Source organism: Pundamilia nyererei, unplaced genomic scaffold, assembly GCF_000239375.1.
Source record: "Pundamilia nyererei isolate P.nyererei 1_Seehausen unplaced genomic scaffold, PunNye1.0 scaffold00275, whole genome shotgun sequence".
Classification (NCBI taxonomy): domain Eukaryota; kingdom Metazoa; phylum Chordata; class Actinopteri; order Cichliformes; family Cichlidae; genus Pundamilia; species Pundamilia nyererei.
The window spans coordinates 1-16,684 of record NW_005187676.1 but is presented as its reverse complement, the minus strand read 5'-3'; the positions used below and the strand labels follow the sequence as shown (position 1 = coordinate 16,684).

The window sequence follows — 16,684 nt, the reverse complement described above, 5'->3', positions numbered from 1 at the left end:
GAGACGTTTGTCCACAGTGACACTGTTGACACAGAAGTTAATATATGAGAGCACTGATGTTGTGTGCTCTTCAAGGTCCTGATGTTCGAACACGCTCCAGTCTGTGTTTTCAAAACAGTCCTGTTGCCAAAGTACTTGCTCATAGGAGTTCATATGATTTTTTTTTTGTTATTGTAGTCTTTATCTTAAAGTATAACTCGCCTGTTGAGGCAACTGTTGCTGTGATTTAGCTTTATATAAATAAAATGGAATTGAAATGGAACGGTCTCAGCGGGGCAGTCATTTGCTGCAACCATTTGGGCTGAGGGGAGGGAGACAGAAGAAAAGACACACACTGTGGAAAATGATTTTAAATGAACAACTTCCTATATTAAAGACCACCTAAACTGACATCATAACGATGTAAAACATTAACCTTTATGACAAAGAACCGAGGTGGTCTTTTGTGCTAAAAAACTCATATTTGCAACTTGTGTGACATCCCATCATCGGGGTCTCTGCGGCTCACCACCTTGGCTTAAAAAAGGTATTCTTTGATGACTGCCACTGCAGATGCCTATATCTCAAACAACATAAAAGACTCAGCCAGGGTGCTGCTTTGCTGATTGCTGTCTTCCCCTCAGAGAGGGTTCTGTGCTCAGGCATCCAAATAGAGAAGCCAATAAAATGTAACAAATTGCAGCGTGTACAGAGTTGATCACAGAGTCACTGGTTTTGTTCAGCAACCCGTCAGCTTGCTGCAGATTTATCATGGTCATTTCCCCAAAGCTCTTCAAAGACCCTTCAAGAACACTCGAGGCTCAAAAGTCTTGACTTTTAAAATAAAAGCATAAAAACCCACTGTGCATTAAGAAAATGAGCTAAAAGCTAGAGACCGTAAATAAAGATGTCTTAGCTGTAAATGTATGTTAAATGTAACGAAGGCTCGTGCTAAACAAACAGTCTTGTGCTATAGATCTTAGATCAGAGTGCAAACAGATTAATGACTCAACTCTCAGGCTCTGAAAGCAGTTTGAATTCTTTTGTAATGTGGTCTAATTATTTGACAATGTATTCTTGCTTGAAAGGAAGTGCGGGGCCCACCCACACATTTACACATGCTAGAATCCAATTGTTAACGTGACCAAGATCAAAGCAGATCTGTCACTTCGACTACCTTTGCAGGCACTTCCGTTAAGCAGTTGCACAACTCTCTTTTTTTCTCACAGCATGCTGGTGTGTGCAAATTGTTTGATTCAGCTTTGGCTGAAAAGGTGCCTTTAACACAAAAACAAACGAGCAAGGAGAAAAGGCGTGCTCATGTGACTGACCTGGTAATTTTCTAAATCTCTGATTGTTAAAGCATTCCCAATCAATGCTCTTCAACAAAACCAGATCAGTGTCTCAGTATTTCTAGATATTCCTGTTGCTTGTGTTCATCCAGGTATCTAAAGTTTTGGTACAAGAAGACGCAGGTGGAAAAGAAGGCTCCGTTCATTGATATGTTTGGTGCCCAACCCTTACGCCAAATCTACGGTGAGTGTTTTTACAGACTGAGGCTCAAATTTTTTTTGCAACTTTTTTATGATAAATCTTAACATAAAACACAATTCTGTTTACTTTAAATATAATCATGATCAATAGTGTGCAAACAAATTGGCATCATTGAGAACCTGTTGAAGTCTCACAGTAGGAAATACTTTGCAACCTCATGGAGAGCGACCAGTGTGTTTGTAGACTTTCCTTTCATGCTGCTTAGGATTATGCAGTTTTTGCAATGTTGACTCTGTTCTCTGATTTACAGGCGCTCCACTTGGCGGCATTGGAGGAGGTACCATCACAAGAGGTTGGAGGGGGGAGTTCTGCAGATGGCAACTTAATCCTGGGATGTACCACTACAAAACAGTCATACCCAATCAGGTGATTACAGTGGCTGACATGACAGGATGAATTCTGTAATGAACTGAAAAAACAAAAACAAATTGGATTACAATGCATTTTTGTTTCTTTGGAAGTCAGAAAATAATTTTCTCCTATTGCTGGCAGAGTCTCAGTTTACAAATAAGTACCTGCTTATCAGCTGGTGTAGATATCATAAAAACATAAAAAGCTGTACAATCCATTTTCACTACATTGAGCTAGAATGTTTTGAGAGAGGGTGTGACTCCACGGTACTGGAACAACCCGCACACGTGTTTTTATTGTCACGAACACTATTGTTGTCTTCATCTCAGTGTGCAAATGGCAGCTGGGAGCACTTTCGCTTTGAGAAATATCACAATGTAGAATGACAAGGCAGACAAAGTAAGCACTTCCTTGCTTAGATGACATGAGAAAAATATTTGAGCTGTAACTTCAGTGGTCACTGGGAAACAAACTGCACTCGTAGAATCAGTCAAACCTGATTTTAAATATGCTTAAAAGGTTTGGTGTGTTTGCTCCAGGTTTTAAAAGCTTCTCATCAAGACTTTATGGCTTTACTAATAGCTCACATTTGGGCATATCTGGCTAATGCCTACAACACTGAACAAACTGAGTTTTTTTTTTTTTTGTAATGACTGTGCAAATGTTTTGTCTCCAAAGACATACCATAAAACGATTATCTGTCAACATGTCCCTCTTCTCATTTTCCTGTGTTCACAGTTCACTGTGTGTTTGCGTCGTGAAGGAAAAACTGTTTACCAGCAGGTGTTATCTGTAGAGCGTCCACCTACATTACAAGGCTGGAACTGGGGCTACTGCGGGGAGTACGCCTTCTATCACGCCTTGTATCCTCGCGCCTGGACGGTTTATGACCTGCCAGGACAGAACGTCACCCTGACCTGCAGACAGATTTCCCCAGTCATCCCTCATGATTATCAGGTAACCTACAGTTGAACTCCCTCCTTTATTGTACTCAATTTGTAATTTTTACAAGGTAAAAAGCTGGTAAACTGCCGTTAAAGTGCTTAAAAAAAAGTCCACTATTACCCAACAAATCAAGTACACCAGCGGTCCCCAACCCCCGGGCCACGGGCCGGTACCGGTCCGTGAGTTGTTTGGTACTGGGCCGCGAGACTTGAGACTCACGTTGGAAATTTATGGTTTTCAGAGTTTTTACCGTTAACTCTGTTTCCCTCGGTCTTTCCTGTGTTGTAGTTGTGTGTCTTATTTTGAAATAAATATTTACACGATACCATAGCGACCAGAGAGCATTAAGGCTCAGAGAAGAGGATGTTACTCTCAGTGTTGTTGGCGTGTTTCAGGAGGACGCTGCTAATAAAGTTACACAATTACACAGTGAATTTGTGCTTATTATTATATTTACAAAATATAGTTTTTATCTTGGTCGTATCATTTTATTTTGTTGTATTTAACTGCGACACCTTAAAGGCCCGTCCGTGAAAATATTGTCTGACATTAAACCGGTCCGTGGCACAAAAAAGCTTTGGGACTGCTGAACTACACCATACCACACCACGGTATTTCTAAAAACAAAACAGGGATGATCACCGGTGCTGCACAGTGAAACCACGCATAAAAAGACGGATGAACAGGATGTTCATTAGCAGATTATATGTTCTAATAAGGAATAATACTGATGTTTCCCAAGAACTTCTTAGTAGTAGATTTTCTGTAGTTTCTGTACTTTATCTTATTCGTTTTTAGCTCCTGTAATTACAAATGTTTACCCTATCATTCATTTTAGAGGACATTTACATGTTAGTTTTATAAAGGTTAACTCATCATCTACATCTACATCCTCTCAGGACTCAAGTCTCCCAGTTGCAGTATTGGTGTGGGACATAGAGAACAAGAACGAGTACGATCTTGATGTCTCGATTATGTTTACCATGGTCAACGGATCAGGACAAAAGGACGACAAGTGTGGCGGACACTGGAATGAACCATTTCACCTGGAGAAGGAGGGGGAGGCGGTGTCTGGGGTCCTACTTCATCACTGTACTGCAGTGAACCCTTACACTCTGTGCATCGCAGCCCGAGAGCAGGTATGATTTTTAGCAGCTGTAAGAAGGTTTTTGTGCTAACTAGGCGTACAAGTATTTCCCTGGGAATGAACTCTGGACTTTTAACAATAGTCTCTGTTGTTTGGAAATGTAATCTGTTGGTATTAATGAGTATTAATCTTTAGATTTGCCAACAAGAGTGTGTTTGTGTGCACGTTACCAGTCTGACAGGGAGATCAGCCACCAGACAGCGTTCAGTCCAAAGGGACCCTGCTTCAGTCTGTGGAACGACCTCATCGATGATGGACGGCTGGACTCTCCTACAGGTCAACACTTAGAAAAATATACTGTGCAGAGAGGAGACGGATGTCTAAAAAGTAGAATGAAACAAGATTGATGCTAAATAAATCCCCACTGTGGCATTAAAATTAGTAGAAGAGAATGCAAAATGTTTTATAGATTTTAGTGTAACCATATTTAAAGTAGCTTAAAAAGATGTGGAATGAAAGAAAACAGTAGTGTGTGAATCAAATTTTATTTCATTATAGTTATTTATTAAATTGTGAGTCATCTTTGCAGGCATACTTGCCAACCTTGAGACCTCAGAATTAGGGAGACATTCAAAAAAGAGGGGGAGGGGCATACATATGCATACACATATACAAATTTTTTTTTTAAAGTAAGTTAAATGTCACCGTTATTAGCCTACTGTCCCCCAGCTGGGGCTGTCCAAATTCAGAGGCTGCATCCACCTGAGGACCCGGCCTTTGTGGTCTAAGTGGGCCGGGTCCTCCGAAAGCCGGGTAGGCCAGTAGTGAGTGACTGTGACGATCTCGCCTTTAGAATTACGTCATGAGCTCTCTCGGTGGAGTGAAACTCTGCTGTCTGCTCCTTGCTATCTAAATATAACCGGACGCTGGCATAAATTCTCGACCATCTTACACTTCTGTTTAATCAGTTTTCTGTTTGACGTTTATTCAGCTGTGTGAAAACCCGGTGGAACCCTCCGGAGGGATTAATAAAGATTTATTTAATCTAATCTAATAACTTTAATCTCAGCCAAACCGATTTACTCAGGAACAAATAAGAGTAATATTAAAACTAAGTAGCTTCCGCCATTGTTGGAAACTGGAATTGGCTGGGATGAATGAATGAATGAATGAATGAATTCTGGGATATGGTTTTTCATTTTTTTCATTTTTGTTGTCCGGGTGGAAAATCAGGAGAAATTTGGGAGAACGGTGGCTCTGGGAGATTTTCGGGAGGGGTACTGAAATTCGTGATTCTCCCGGAAAAATCGGGAGGGTTGGCATGTATGGTTGCAGGACAAATGGTCTTCTAAAGCCACATCCCAGTCCTCCAAGTACAACCCTGGATTAGTTTCATATCTTTTCTCACACTTGCTGTCATTTCTTTACTTTTCTCTCTTTAAAAAAACACAAAATTACTTTAAGACACTGAAAACAAATTATATTATTTTATTTTCATTCTCTCTAAAGTCATCTCTGAAATATTAGAGTTTACAACAAGTCAGTAACCTCTTGTCTGTCTTCCCTCTGCAGGATCCAGTCCACCAACAGTTAAAGGAGAAAAGGTAGCTGCGGCAGTAGCTGTGGGCTGCTCTGTGCCGGCTCAGGGCCATAACTCACTGGAGTTCTGCTTGGCCTGGGACATGCCCAAAATTACCTTTGGGTCTCGGGAGAAGGAGCACATGAGGTAGCTCGAACACAAAAAGGAAATACACAGACAGTATGTTGCTTTTATAAAAGACAAAAATGTCACCAAAATGTGCTGGAAGGTTTAATACTGCATTTTTCAACTATGGGCTACTTTGTAAAGAAGCACTTTATCTTTTTAGCGTGTTTCCTGTGTTGTGAGTCTTTGCTGTTGCTAAATGTAAAACAGCTTGTTTGAATTTTGCTTATTTATTATAACTACAGCAAAAAAGCATCTCTGAAGGTGATGGGCAACAAAATATACATTCATATATATTAGAGCAGGGCGATATGACCAAAAATATTTATCACGATATACATTTGAAAATTTGCAATAACAATATAACTGACGATATAATTGACACTAGACAAGATACTTTACAACTCCACAACTTTTATTTGTGCAAAAAAAAAAAAAAAATCAACGTATTTTCACTTAAACAAGCAGCTGTTTTTTATGTGCATTAAAGTTATATAAAAATTTAAAAATGCAAATTCCTTACTGACAGTTTAACCAAAAGGCATTTCCAGTGGGAATTGGCCGACATATCCTCAGCATAACCATGTATAATATCCACAAAACTTAAAAAGAGGTTATATACACACACAATACGGTAATATTATGTTGAAGCACAGTACGTATCACTCCGCGAGGCTCCTGCCTATGATGGCTGTAATGCTCCGACAATCCATCAAGTGGTGCGGGTTCGTAGCTTAGCAAAGTCGTACTGAAACGTTTGACAGATTTTCGAGCGCCGTGTACATAAAATCGTTTCGAGGTCATTAAACACAACCAGAATTCATACATAAGGCACACGGGATTATAAGGGGCACTGTCGATTTTCAGAAAAATCAAAGGATTGATTTAAAGTGTGCCATATTTTCCAAAAAACACGGTAATAACGACGGCCCGCTAGCATGCTCTACCAAAAATAGTGCTTTGTTGTGTATCTGACGGACGAAAGCTAAACCAGTTCCACACCACTGAAGTTGCAGCATTTTTACAAACTCATTCTGGTTCATCTGTTTCATTCAACGACCGGCTTTCGCTCTTCTCATTCTGCGTCGCCGCCATGTGCGTATGAAAACAAAGGAACTGCGCATGCGCGTTTTACCCATATTCTATCGCCATATTTCATTTTCTTATCGTTGCCCAACATTATACCGGTATTACCGTGAACGGTATGATATGGCCCAGCCCTAATAAACACACACACACACACACACACACACACACTGATTGTCTTGATGAGTGTGTAGGATTTTGAAACTTGGGTTTTTTTTTAAAATTTTTATTGTTTGCAGGAGATACACTCGTTACTTTGGGACCAAAGGAGATGCATCCCCCTCACTCAGCCATTATGCCCTAACACACTACAAGCAGTGGGAGAAAAGCATTGAGGAGTGGCAGAGACCCATACTGCAGGACAGGTGCTTTATTACCCGTTATTGCACTGTGGACAGATACAGTTTAATGGCAGAGTTTGCTTCTTGTAGTATAGTTAGAAAGCCATTTGTGGTGTTTTAATTAGCTTCATTGAATTTATTGAATACAATTTCTTCCTTATTGGGCTCTTTGTTTTGTCATAGTGTATTTTATTTTGTTGAGCTCTATATTTAACTAGCTTTATCTAAAATTAGTTTTTATAGCACTGAAAGCTTTGCAGGTCAGAAACATCTACAGCTAATATTAAATAAATGTGGTATATTAGTTCAGAACCTCAGTAGCTAAGCACTTTTTTACTTTCTATTTCTCTCATGCGCTGCAGTTCTCTACCTTCCTGGTATAAGTCAGCACTGTTTAACGAGTTATACTTTGTGGCGGATGGTGGGACCGTGTGGACGGAGATAATGGAGGATGTTGACATCAGTGGCGGCATACGTAGCGAGGACGGAGGTCTGCCAGCTCAACCCACTGTCATCAAGGAGTATGGACGTTTCGCTTACCTAGAAGGTAGGCAAGAAAAGGGGTGCAGGGAAGTTATGAAAAATGAAACTCATATCCTTCAACTGTGACATGTAGATGGTAACAATTAATTAAGTGCATACTAACATAAAAGTGTTACAGTTTAGCATTTGTTTTTTTGTTAAACAAAACATTTCCAGTTTTATGTTACTCTCACAGTCTGGGCTATTTTGTGTGTGTGTGTGTGTGTGTGTGTGCGCGCGTGTGTGTGTGTGTGCGTGTGTGTGTGTGTGCGTGTGTGTATGTATATAAGCTTGTGCTTTGACCACACATTACCTGTTTTCCAGGTCAGGAGTACAGAATGTACAACACATATGATGTGCACTTCTACGCCTCTTTTGCACTTATCATGCTGTGGCCCAAACTTGCCTTGAGTTTGCAGTACGACATTGGTGAGTGTAGTGTGCATTTTTATCTGTGGTCTTAAGCTTGTGTGTTTCATAAAGAGCCATCCTAAGACCTAGTTTTACAGCATTACCCTCTTCTCAGCTGGCAGTGTGGTTCAGCAAGACCTCACGGAGAGACTCCACCTAATGAGCGGACAGTATTCTCCCATCAAAACCAAAAATGTGGTGCCTCATGACATCGGAGACCCAGGTATGACAAAGGCAAAAACCTTACTTACATTTTATTTCCAACAAAGGCCTGTTGGAAGCAGCATGTCTATGAAATGGAATGTAGAGAGGTGTGCAACACACTTTATTTATTAAATATGACACCCGACGATGTCACAGTCATGTTGTAACCGGATGATATTGTTGTATTGTATTAAAATAATCTTAAATACCAGAGTTTTAGTATACCCCTTCCTTGCCCTTTGCGGGGAGTTGCAGTCTTTGAGTGCTCTTGTTAAAAAAATAAATAAAAGATTGATGGCTGGAGTACCTTTTAGGCAGTTATTTTTCAGTTCAGCTCTTAGCAGAATTAAAATCATCTTCCTGACACTTTCTATTATCGTTTCTTGAAACTTTTTTTCTTTAGATGACGAGCCCTGGGTGAGGATGAATGCCTACCTCATTCATGACACCGCACACTGGAAGGACCTGAACCTGAAGTTTGTCCTGCATGTATACAGGGACTTTCATCTTACCCAGGACAGGCAATACCTCCAGGACATGTGGCCCATCTGCCAGGTATAACTGGTGACACATTCTTAATTACACTGTCTGCGAAGGATAATTCATTTTAGACATCGCATACAAAGGTGGATGTATATTAAATTTTTTTGTTTATCTATTAGGCAGTGATGGAGTCCGAGTTGAAATTTGACCTGGATGGAGATGGCCTAATAGAGAACTCTGGATATGCTGACCAGACCTATGATGGCTGGATAGTGACTGGACCAAGGTGAGAGTTGGACAATTAAAGTCATGTCAATTCAGTTTTATTTTTATTACATAATGCGAAATCACAAAAACAGGCACCTCAAAATGTTGAATATTTTAAGTTAAAGACCATGCAGTAATAGAGAGAAACCACCAATGAGCAGATGACCCACTTTGAGCAACCACTTGGTGACAAATGAAAAGGGGAGGCAAAAAATCTTTTAACAGGAAGAAATCTCCATAAGAACCAGGCTCAGGGAGGGCAGCCATCTGCTGTAAGCAGTTAGCAATGAGAGGAGGGAGACGAGACAAAAGACACACTGTGGAAGACAGTCAGAGATTAATAATAACTAATGATTAAATGCTGAGTGATGTATAAACAGACAGAATGTCTTTATACACAAGTAAGAACACAGCAGCCCAGGCCTATTGCTGCATAATAGCATTATTGCACATGTGTATCACATCAATGATGTGTCTTTGTACTTGAAAACTGGGGGTCAGGGATGACCTGCGATGCAGAAGCTCCTCACAGATCTGAACAGACTTCATTTGAGCTGGAGAATAAGGTTGTTTTTATTTTTCACTTGCTAATTTTGTGCTTCAAGATGACACTGAAAGAAAGTAGGCAAAGTACTAAACACACATCAGATGTACTAGTCCATTTTTTTAAATCGTGAAAGTTGTTGATTTTTGTTTTGTTTTGCAAGATGAGTTCAGGAGTACTAATTTTGAAATTTATACAGGCCAAACACTTAATTGGGTACACCACCAGCAACATGAACTGTTGATACAAGGCAAGATGGAGCTATCCTTCCATGCTGATTTTTTGTGTTTGTTTGTTTCAACATTTTTATTTTAAACTTTAGATGTAAACAAAACAAGAAAATCAACATTTATCAAACTTGTATTTCATTCTGTACCTCAAGTTTCAGAAAGCCAGCTGGTGAAAGGAGACCAAATACAGTTATACTGATAAAGTTTGTCTAACAGACCATGAGTCACTTTTTCGTAGGATGTTTAACCAACGTCATTAACCATTCTTCAAAGGAAGGGGGCACTTTTCCTGGTCTTTCCTGGTCTTAGCAAGACCCGTTTAGCCTTGGTAAGAGGCAGGATGATGCTTTTTTTTATATGGGGGGAGAAGTCGCAGTCAGAATGTTCTATGGTTATACTAACCATGGAAAGTTTTGGTGAGAGGCGAAATGTTCTTTTCAGAACACTGAAAATGACCTCCAGGATATTTTCCCACCAGTCCCAAAGTGCTGGATAGCTCCATAGAATATGTAGAATCAAGGCACTCTGGCCATCACATCTCCAGCAATTGTCCATAGGAATCAAGGTTCATTTGTGCAACTGTTGCAGTGTTCAATACCACCTGTGGATTATCTTTAACTGGATGAATCTGCTGCCTATCTCCTTATACATGGTAATAATATTATGAAGACATGACTCCCATTCAGCTGGAGAAATGTCCACTGCCAGATCTTGGGCCTAGCAACCTTTAACGTTGGAAAGAGGGTCAGCTATCTGATCTTGCATTAAATGGTAGATCTTAGGGGTAATACCTTTACCAAAGGGTGATCTTGAAAGCAGTGCTTCCACAGGGCTGCCCGCAGGGCAACTCCTGGGACTTTCCAGCTATTTCAATAAAGAACTGCACATTTGGACATATCTCCAGAATCAATTGTGCTCCAAATTTTATATAGCTCAACAATCTGATTGAAGCCCAGGAAATGGTTTGTTCTGCAATAAAATAAATGTGATACATAGAGGATGCCTGCCTTCCATGCTTTTTACACCAAATTCAGAGCCTGCCATCTGAATGTTGCAACAGAAATTGAGACTACTCAGACCAGGTTTCTCTTGTATACCATCAGTAATTTAAGCATATTCGTAATAATTTGGCTTTTAATCAAATATAGTGAGAATAAAATTTAGAGACACATATTTTGGCTTTTACATGCAAAGGTTTTGGGTAAATCTAAGTACTGAATCAGACTTGATAACCAGATTTTTCTTTTATGTGGTCCAAAGTAGTTTGCATCTAACAAAGAAGTAATATTAGTAAAAAAATATTGACTCCAGTGTAATTTTTTTTAATTTGTATTTTTAGTGCCTACTGTGGTGGTATGTGGGTGGCATCGCTCTGTGTGATGTGTAAAATGGCCAGACTGTTGGACAGCGAGGAGTTGTACTGTCACTACAAAGACCTGTTGGACAGAGGCAGTGCTGCTTTTGAGAAACTACTGTGGAACGGTGAGTCCAAACAATGTAGTCCTGACTTAAAATGTAATTCTTATGTTTTGGTCAGTGATGATGATAAAATGCACAAACAAATGCTTATTCTTAGGCTGGTAATAAAAAGTAATGTGTGGCTGGTATTCAAAGATGTCACATCTGTCTTTAGCTATTTTTAAATAATGTTTGACAGTGGACTGCTTGAAGACCTAAAGTGACTTCCCTTTTTGTTTCTCATCCCATCAAACACAGGCAAATACTACAACTATGACAGCAGTGGGAGAGATCTTTCTAACAGTGTCATGTCGGACCAGTGTGCTGGCCACTGGTTCCTGAGAGCATCTGGGCTGGGAGACGGAGAATTTCAGGCAAGTCTTTTATTGAGCTAGCATTAGTGTTCAGTTCAAGAGCGGTGCTTGTAAAAATGTGTTTATTATTTTATTGTTGTTTTGTGCTCTAGACTTTTGCAAGCTTAATGTGGGAGGAGCTAAATTGAAACATGTACACCAGAGTGGAGGAAATCTTTCCTAATCCTTCTGGAAAAATCACACCTTGCTGGAAACTGTTGTTAAAGTAAAGCTCATTCAGAGTTTAAAAATGTTCAAACTTCATTTCCAAGCCACTTTATACTGGAGAAACCCCCAACAATCAAACGAATCTCTGTGGTAACAGTGGGAAGGAAAAACTCCCATTTAACAGGACGAAACCTCCAACAGAACCAGGCTCACGATGAAATATTTCATCACTCATCCTAGTGATTTTTCCCACTAAAAACTCTACATTTAGATGAATAGAATCAACTTTCAGTTTTCTATTCAAGATTTTTTTTTTAATCTTAATATTTTAAATTCCATTCTGAATTTAACAGGATGCCAATAAAGAGAAGCTATTATGGGAGGAATGTCTTTTTATGTCCGGAAGATTGAAGGGAACGCTTGGTTTTTGACATTAAATGACTAGGCCTAAGTTTGACACATTTTGTAGCTGAAAAGCCACAACAGCTCTGACTTTACATTATTGATTTAAACTATCAAAAGATGTTGGGTTTTTTTTAATGGTTTCTTTTTTTTAATTGTAATGCCTGCACTGTACTAACTCCCTAAAAACGAATTAAAAATAAGTACAATTGCAAATAAATAAAACATAATATCATGTCTTTTCTGTCTGCGGGACTCCAGAATACATGTATGTTACTCGAGGAATGTTTCTGAAGGAAGTTATATGGGTTAATCATTGCTTCTTCTCTTCTTTTAGGCCTTTCCAAAAGAAAAGATCCAAAGTGCACTAAAATCTGTGTTTGACTTGAATGTAATGAGCTTTGCTGGAGGCCAGATGGGGGCAGTCAATGGCATGCGCCCTGAAGGAGTCCCTGATCGCTCCAGTGTTCAGTCTGATGAAGTGTGGATTGGAGTTGTATACGGTCTGGCAGCCACAATGATCCATGAGGTATGATCGATCTATCAATCTTCATCTTTTCTCTTTTTCTTATATCATTTTTTTAAAAGCAGCATTTTCAAAATGTCACTCTGGGTCATGGATACACTGGACAGTTGTTCAGTCAGCAGGGATCATATGTACCTACACGTTTGATTTGTTGGATTTTTATGCTGGATGCCCTTCCTGATGCAACCTCCAAAGGGATTTGTCTCCTCCTGGGATCAAACCAGGGATCTTTTGCTTGTTAGGTGAATGTGTATACCAGCTCAAAATAACTAATAAAATAAAATAATCATATAGTGACGATCACAAAATACATAAATTCTTTTTTTTGTTTCTTTTTGTTTCTTTCTTTTTTCTTTTTTTTCCCCAACAAAACACGTGAAGTGCTTTTTTCTTGCTTTTATAAGAAGCTAAGGAGTTACTGGAATTGATAAACGGGTTTCTGTTAAAGCAGAAACCTGTTTATGTTATGGAATACTTTTTGATTCATGTGATTGTTTCCTGATTTCTAATGCAGTCTTTTTACTTAAATCTCAGCAAAGAGGCAATTAAGTGTCTTCTATGAAAATGTCTCAGTTACACAGGCCTAAAGACTGGTTGGCAACTCCCTGGCAACCGCTAGTCACTAGAGCGATTGCTGGAGGGACCGTGGAAGTGGTGGTGTTGTTGTTGTTGATTTTTGTAGCCATTTAAAAAAATTGTGGTTTTGATTTTTGTGGCATGGAGTCTGACAGCATCACATTTTTCTACCTGCTCGGATTGCTTTGAATCCTGTCTGAGCAGGTACTATTTTTGTACCTGGTACCAGGTACTATCACCTAATGGAAAACCCTTAAAACTGTGGCAACCCGTGCCAAGTCGATCCAAGTAAGTGCTAATGAAAAAGGGGCTTTAGTTTCACTCCTGCTCAGTGTGTGTTTTCAGATATGTTGGTGCCTTTCTCAGGCAACCGTGAAAATCTGCTAGAGGCCAGAGCAATCATTAGGTTTTTGTTGCAGGGCCCTTTTTGTGACCATACCCAGCAACCAATAGCCATCCACTCAGGAGATGGTGATTTACATAGTGACAAGAGGTTGCCCATCAGTTTCTAGCCATGTGTGACTGAGGTACAAGCTGCACAATTACCTTTACTACCCTAAAAGTGACTTGATAATACTTGACAGTGTGGGTGTTTCTAAAGTTGTGGAGATATTGTGATCCTGAATTAAACACTACCTCAAGCCTGCAACTATTTGCCTTTTCCTCAGGGAATGCAGGAGGAAGGTATGCGTACAGCGGAGGGCTGCTACCGGACGGTGTGGGAGAAGCTGGGCATGGCCTTTCAGACCCCAGAAGCCTACTGTGAGAAGAATATCTATCGTTCTCTAGCCTACATGAGGCCTCTGAGCATTTGGGCCATGCAGCTCGCCCTGAACACTTCACAGAAGGATCAGACCACAACAGCTTAGACTGGAGTCACATACTGAACTAAGACCCGAGTCATTACAGGAGGGAACAGGAGTTCCTAGAAACTCCGCTGTAGCCACCACTTTGATCTGGACTGACACTTTGAGGTGCTGTTTAACTGTTTACAGACCCAGAATTAAATTTTCCCAAGTTTGTTTCACTGTAAATGTTTGAGGCTATGGTACCGGATTGTACATTTTCCTCTACAAAGACAGTAGGTGTGAAATAGTGATCATATTGTTAGGCAAGCACATTTGATTTTCTTTCTGTGTATGAAGTGTTAGCCAGGTAATAGCAAAAAATAAATGAATAAATCATAGCCTGTGTCTATTAAACAAATTACTTTGTTACAGAACATCAAAATACTGTTTGCATACACATAAAAAAGCAAACACTACACTTCGCTGTTCACAGTCATGGCTATAATACCTGCAACATGTTTATTATATGATTTTCTTTATCCCCTCCCTTCATCCCAACTTGATTGCTGTACTAAGTGGTGTAATTTTTGATGAGTGGTTTTGGAGATTAAGCCTGTAGTGAAAAAAAAAATTATATATATATATATATATCTTTTTTATATAGAATTTGGTGCATTCTTGTATGTTGACCAACTATATCTACAGTATATAAATGTGGCAGCAAAATTTTCCGTTTTGTAAAAATAGAATATTCATGACAATCATGCTGAATAAATGACTGAATAACATACAAGGAGATATTTGTTTTCCTTTTAATTAAGTATAGTTGGGTATATCTTTAAAACAGAATTATTTTTTTATTTATTTACATGTTTACTGAAACATCTTTTGATTAAAGCCTCTCACCTTTCGCTTCAAAGGATGCACATTTAAATTGGATGAAGTGTTTAGGTTGTTCAGCTCCTTAACATTTGGATGTTGTGGTGCAATCGGTTAGCGCTTTCGCTTGTTAACCGAAAGGTTGGTGGTTCAAGCCCACCCAGGGACGATATCACTATTATTGCCAGGTAATGCAGAACGCTGCACAAACGTGCAGTGCAACTACTTTCTCGGAAAGCACTGGTGTTGTTTCACAATAGCGTCCATGCTAGACGCTGTCGTTTGATGAACGCAGTCAACCGTTTTATCAAGGGTGATATGCTTATTTGGATTGGTGTTGTTCGTCCACAACTGCATACTGACTGCCACCCACGGACCATATAACTATTACTGCCAGGTAATGCAGAACGCTGCAAAAACGTGCAGTGCGGCTGCTGCCTCAGAATGCGATGGTGTTGTTTCACAATACTCTCAATGCTAGACTTGGTCGTTTGATGAACGCAGTCAACTGTTTTATCAAGGGTGATATGCATCTTTGGGCTGCTGTTGTTCGTCTGCAACTGCATACTTACTGCCAAGTTCATTACCCACCAGTCACATATTTTAAACAATCAAGGCGGTATGGAGAGGAAGTACCAGAGCACCTCCATCCAGCCACCCGGTCCTCTCTCGACGCCCTTGTTTGGCTTTACTCAGTCTCTGTTGCACAATCGTTTACCCCACAACCAAAAAGACCGGAACACCCTCCCCCAGTCCCCCGTCCAGTCTCTACACCTGTGGGTACGCGTTGTCAATCTCTGTGGCGCAATCGGTTAGTGCGTTCAGCTATTAACAACCAAAAACACCGGAACACCCTCCCCCAGTCCCGACACCTGTGGGTTGCACGTTGTCAGTCTCTGTGGCGCAATCAGTTAGCGCGTTCGCCTGTTAACCGAAAGGTTGGTGGTTCAAGCCCACCCAGGGATGATATCACTGTTATTGCCAGGTAATGCAGAATGCTGCACAAACGTGCAGTGCGACTGTTATAACACTTATGTTTGTTATACCATGTTTTAACCACGCATGTTATAACCAAGCATGTTATAACCATGTTATAATCAACCAGTTATAATCAGGACGGTCATTTGATGAACGCAGTCAACCGTTCTATCAAGGGTGATATTCATCTTTCGGGTCGTGTTGTTCGTCTGCAACTGCATTCTTACTGCCAAGTTCATTACCCACCAGTCACATATTTTAAACAATCAGTCTCTGTGGCACAATCGGTTAGCGCTTTCCCCTGTTAACCGAAAGGTTGGTGGTTCAAGCCCACCCAGGGACGTTATCACTGTTATTGTCAGGTATTGGAGAACGCTGCACAAACGTGCAGTGCAACTGTTATGTTGGTTATACCAGGTTATAACCAAGCATGTTAAAACTAGAGATGGACCGATCCGATATTACGTATCGGTATCGGTCCGATACTGACCTAAATTACTGGACCGGATATCGGAGAAAAATAAAAAATGTAATCCGATCCATTAAATATCACAAAGCACCTCACAAAACTTGCAACACGCCGTAACTCGCCTCAGAACGTTAGCACGTCGGAGCAGTATGCATCACGTGATAGAGCGGCTGTGGCATGCTGGACCTGTTGGTGGTCTGGATAGCATGTGTGTAACATAGTTAAATAGCGTTGAAGTTAAATCCCGCTAAATGGGACATTGGCGCCACCTACTGTCGGAAAAGTCACCCTGCAATATTCACAAAGGGCAAGGGATTCTGGGTAATCCTCAGAATAATGGAGGATTCCTGCGAGGTAAGGAATGCGCAAATGTCGTGG

At 40.2% G+C, this 16,684-nt stretch overlaps 1 protein-coding gene and 2 non-coding genes across 3 annotated transcripts in view; all 3 read left to right on the top strand.

The window, feature by feature from the left end:
- Positions 1-14,596, top strand: part of gba2 (glucosidase, beta (bile acid) 2) — a 19,200-nt gene extending 4,604 nt beyond the window's left edge. Inside the window, exons 3-18 of the mRNA XM_005750448.1 lie at positions 1,424-1,515; positions 1,784-1,899; positions 2,623-2,841; positions 3,729-3,968; positions 4,150-4,252; positions 5,489-5,642; positions 6,947-7,072; positions 7,411-7,595; positions 7,895-7,999; positions 8,097-8,204; positions 8,589-8,740; positions 8,848-8,954; positions 11,049-11,191; positions 11,426-11,541; positions 12,428-12,619; positions 13,861-14,596. Of these exons, the coding sequence (XP_005750505.1) occupies positions 1,424-1,515; positions 1,784-1,899; positions 2,623-2,841; positions 3,729-3,968; positions 4,150-4,252; positions 5,489-5,642; positions 6,947-7,072; positions 7,411-7,595; positions 7,895-7,999; positions 8,097-8,204; positions 8,589-8,740; positions 8,848-8,954; positions 11,049-11,191; positions 11,426-11,541; positions 12,428-12,619; positions 13,861-14,061 (2,359 nt within the window). The 3' untranslated portion in view covers positions 14,062-14,596. The remainder of the gene's footprint in view (positions 1-1,423; positions 1,516-1,783; positions 1,900-2,622; positions 2,842-3,728; positions 3,969-4,149; positions 4,253-5,488; positions 5,643-6,946; positions 7,073-7,410; positions 7,596-7,894; positions 8,000-8,096; positions 8,205-8,588; positions 8,741-8,847; positions 8,955-11,048; positions 11,192-11,425; positions 11,542-12,427; positions 12,620-13,860) is intronic.
- Positions 14,597-15,751: 1,155 nt separating this feature from the next.
- Positions 15,752-15,825, top strand: trnan-guu (transfer RNA asparagine (anticodon GUU)). Its single transcript has one exon. It is a non-coding gene; the product is annotated as a tRNA-Asn (tRNA).
- A 281-nt stretch (positions 15,826-16,106) lies between these two features.
- Positions 16,107-16,180, top strand: trnan-guu (transfer RNA asparagine (anticodon GUU)). The gene has a single exon. It is a non-coding gene; the product is annotated as a tRNA-Asn (tRNA).
- The last annotated feature ends 504 nt before the right edge of the window (positions 16,181-16,684 follow it).